The following is a 3,278-nucleotide window of genomic DNA, read 5'->3' on the forward strand; positions in this document are numbered from 1 at the left end:
GTGTCGCTGGGGAGAGAGGCAGAGGCGGCTGAAAGGCTGCAAGGTTGGCATCCTGCGCATGCGCACGTACACCGCACCTGTGAGAGGCTGGCTCTGCCACCTTACAGATGGCTACCTTGAAGACAAGACCAGGAGGGTGAAAGGAAACACCGCTGACAGGAATGCGTTGCTGTGCGGGTTTCGTGGATGTACATCCATCGTAACCCATCAGATCTGCTTTGACTGTGTATAGTTTACTGTACGTCAAACAGACCTCAAGAATAACTGGGACAGTATGTTACTTTTTTGTGCCAGTTTGGGGGCTTGCACTCAGCCTCGGTGCTGTCGCTTAGCTTTCTCGATCAAGGCTGCAAGTGTCCCATCCCCAGCCCCACACCTAACCTCCCAATGGCTACAGGCAGCTTCAGAGACCCCGGGCCATTTGGAGACAAATAGTAGCCATGACAGCCTGTCCAGGAAGATACCCAGTTTGTGTGGGTGCCAGAGGGGACAGGCAGAGTCTCTGAGACACGGGCATTCTATGTCTGAGGGCAGGGACAAAGCGGGTCCCCAGCTGCATTGTGTGTGTCTGTGGGGGAAGTCCTCTCCTTGGGGGGCTAGGGAGATACCCTAAAGCTGTGTTGAGAGTACTGTGAGTGTGCAGCTGAGATATTTGGTATGGCTGCTCCGTCCTTACTACCTGCCCACGTTCCACACAGCCTCTGTCACTTCTGACCATAATATATATATATATAAGTTGTCTGTGGATCACTATTTGCCACCTATCTTCCCTGGGACGCCAGCCTTTGAGGGCAGGGATTTGTGTGTGTCCATTCAGTTCTGGCTCCCAGGGCGTTGCTGCACATCGAGCAAACAGCAGGTGTTTTTGGGTGAATGCTTGTGAATGGGGCTGGGATGTGACTCGGTGAGAAGCGCGCATGCTTCGTGTGTGCAAGGCCCTGGGTTGGATCCCAGTGCTTCAAGGAAAACAAAGCAGAGCTTGTGAATGGGAGCATGGGTGGGAACTCAATAGGTGGCCATGTCTCCGTGTGACATAAATAGGTGCCTTGCCTGGCACTGTAGGTGACAGCATGAGACACAGAGGTCAGTAGTACACGGGGGGCTGAGAGGAGTTAAAAGCTTTGGGAAAGGTGACAGGCCAAAGATGTCTCTCTCCGCCTCCTCATAGGCATCTTGGGGTCTCTCCTGGGGCCCAGCATGGGGATCCCGGGTGCTGGGGAGGCAGGAGGTAGGTGGAAAAGAATCCGTGGTCTGATGTCTTTCTCCACGTCACCCCCCTCATGACAGGGAGAAGATGAGTGTGGGCTGCCCAGAGCCTGAGCCGCCCCACTCCCTGCCCTGCTGCGGGCCGGGGGCCGCCCCTGGGACGGGCACCGGTGTGCCCCTCCTCACCGAGGACATGCAGGCGTTGACCCTCCGCACGCTGGCCGCCAGCGATGTCACCAAGCACTATGAGCTTGTTCGGGAGCTGGGCAAAGGCACCTATGGGAAGGTCGACCTGGTGGCCCACAAGGGCACAGGTGAGTGTGTGGCGGCAGAGCAGTAAGGTTGGGGTGGGACCAAGGAGGTGGAGGCCAGCTGAAGCGGCTGGGGGGAGGGGAGGGAATGAGTCTGAGGGCAGCAGGCGCAGACTGGAGGGTGAACTGCTCAGGGCCCACCAGGTTCCTGTGGACAGCGGGGGTGAGGGAATGTCCGCAGGGGCCTGTGGAGTCTGGGGCAGAGGACCCTGTGAGGTCACAGCGACCATCTCTGTGACCAAGCCAAGGACTCTGAGACCTGAGCATCCCGCCACTTGACAAAGATGAGGCAGTCAGGGATGATCTGCACAGGGGTGACACCCCATCCTCGGCTCCCGTGCCCTCTCCAATAACCACTGGGCCTGGTGCCTTCCCACAGCCTAAGCCCGCATGGGGCGCTGTGGGAGCGCACACGGCTTCACGCAGCTGCATCAACTAAGGGCAGCAGGAAGAATACTAGACAAGGGGTTGCCTGATTGCTGCTTGCAAGTAGGATAAAGAGCCTACTTCACTGGGTCACTACAGCGTGTGACCTGTGAGTGTGAAAATACTGAAGACAGGATCTGTGATGTCACCCTGGCATGCACCCAGCCAGACACACCAGCCCAAGTGCGTCATCAGAGACCTGTGCCTTCACAGTGTCTTATGTCTTCCTCGTTCATCCACTTAACCATTTGCTGAGCACCTACTGTGTGCAGAACTCTAGACAGATACGCTGGAGACACTCAGGGTATATGACAAGTAGGTACAGAGCTCAGGGAGCCATTCCAGCCCTCCTGTCTGACCCTGCTCCATCAGCGCTGAAGCCTGGTGTAGGGGACTCAGGTCAACGCTGCTGTGCGATCTCATGCAATTGTCTCCCCTCTCTGGTCTGTTTCCTGTCTGTAAGTAGAGGCTAGTCTTGCCCCCTGGGAATGTGCTGGGCATATGGACAACACAGGAAGGTGTAGAGAGATGCTGGGGAGGGGAGGAGAGGGGTCTCACCGCTGCTGCTGTGGCCGCTGCTAGGCACCAAGATGGCACTGAAGTTTGTGAACAAGAGCAAGACGAAGCTGAAGAACTTCCTGCGGGAGGTGAGCATCACCAACAGCCTGTCCTCCAGCCCCTTCATCATCAAGGTCTTCGATGTGGTCTTCGAGACGGAGGACTGCTACGTCTTCGCCCAGGAGTACGCGCCTGCTGGCGACCTGTTTGACATCATCCCTCCCCAGGTACTTGGGGTGGTGGCATGGGAAGGGGAGGTGGTCTTGGGGGTCCCCGGAGTGAGAGTCTACTTAATCAACAAGTGTTTAACTGAGTGCTCTTTGGAACGCTGGAGAAGAGCGGGGGGGGGGGGCAGTAGCCCATCATCATGTCATCCGCCTGATGACAGTCAACTGTGACAAGCACCCTGGAAGATAGGGCAGGGTCCAGAAAGAGGCCTCGAAAGGAGGGGCAGTGTGGGGAGACCCAGGCTGTCTGCTCTGCCAGGTGGCTGGGGGAAGGACAAAAGCTAGCGGGAGAAGGAGGGGGGGGCAGTGGGCCGGAGGAGACCAGGGTCAAGGTGGGGGGCAGTTCTGCAGGGGAGGACAACAGCTGCCCCGCAGGAGAATGAGCAGAAGGCATGGGAGAGGGGTCTGGGGGGGAGGTGGCTGGCTGGAAGGGAGGAAGGAGAAGAGGGGGCAAGGTGGGAGGGGGCACAGTTCGGAGGAGGAGGGGGGGAGGGAGGAGAGGTGGTGGCAGGTGGGCTGGAAGGGGACCAGGATGGAGATGGGGGGGAGG

At 58.0% G+C, this 3,278-nt stretch overlaps 1 protein-coding gene across 1 annotated transcript in view; it reads left to right on the forward strand.

Moving 5' to 3' along the window:
- Positions 1-1,294: 1,294 nt before the first annotated feature.
- Positions 1,295-3,278, forward strand: part of Sbk1 (SH3 domain binding kinase 1) — a 4,961-nt gene continuing 2,977 nt past the window's right edge. Inside the window, exons 1-2 of the mRNA XM_013011176.1 lie at positions 1,295-1,520; positions 2,526-2,728. Of these exons, the coding sequence (XP_012866630.1) occupies positions 1,295-1,520; positions 2,526-2,728 (429 nt within the window). The remainder of the gene's footprint in view (positions 1,521-2,525; positions 2,729-3,278) is intronic.

The sequence above is a fragment of the Dipodomys ordii genome, unplaced genomic scaffold (assembly GCF_000151885.1).
Source record: "Dipodomys ordii isolate 6190 unplaced genomic scaffold, Dord_2.0 Scaffold14, whole genome shotgun sequence".
Classification (NCBI taxonomy): domain Eukaryota; kingdom Metazoa; phylum Chordata; class Mammalia; order Rodentia; family Heteromyidae; genus Dipodomys; species Dipodomys ordii.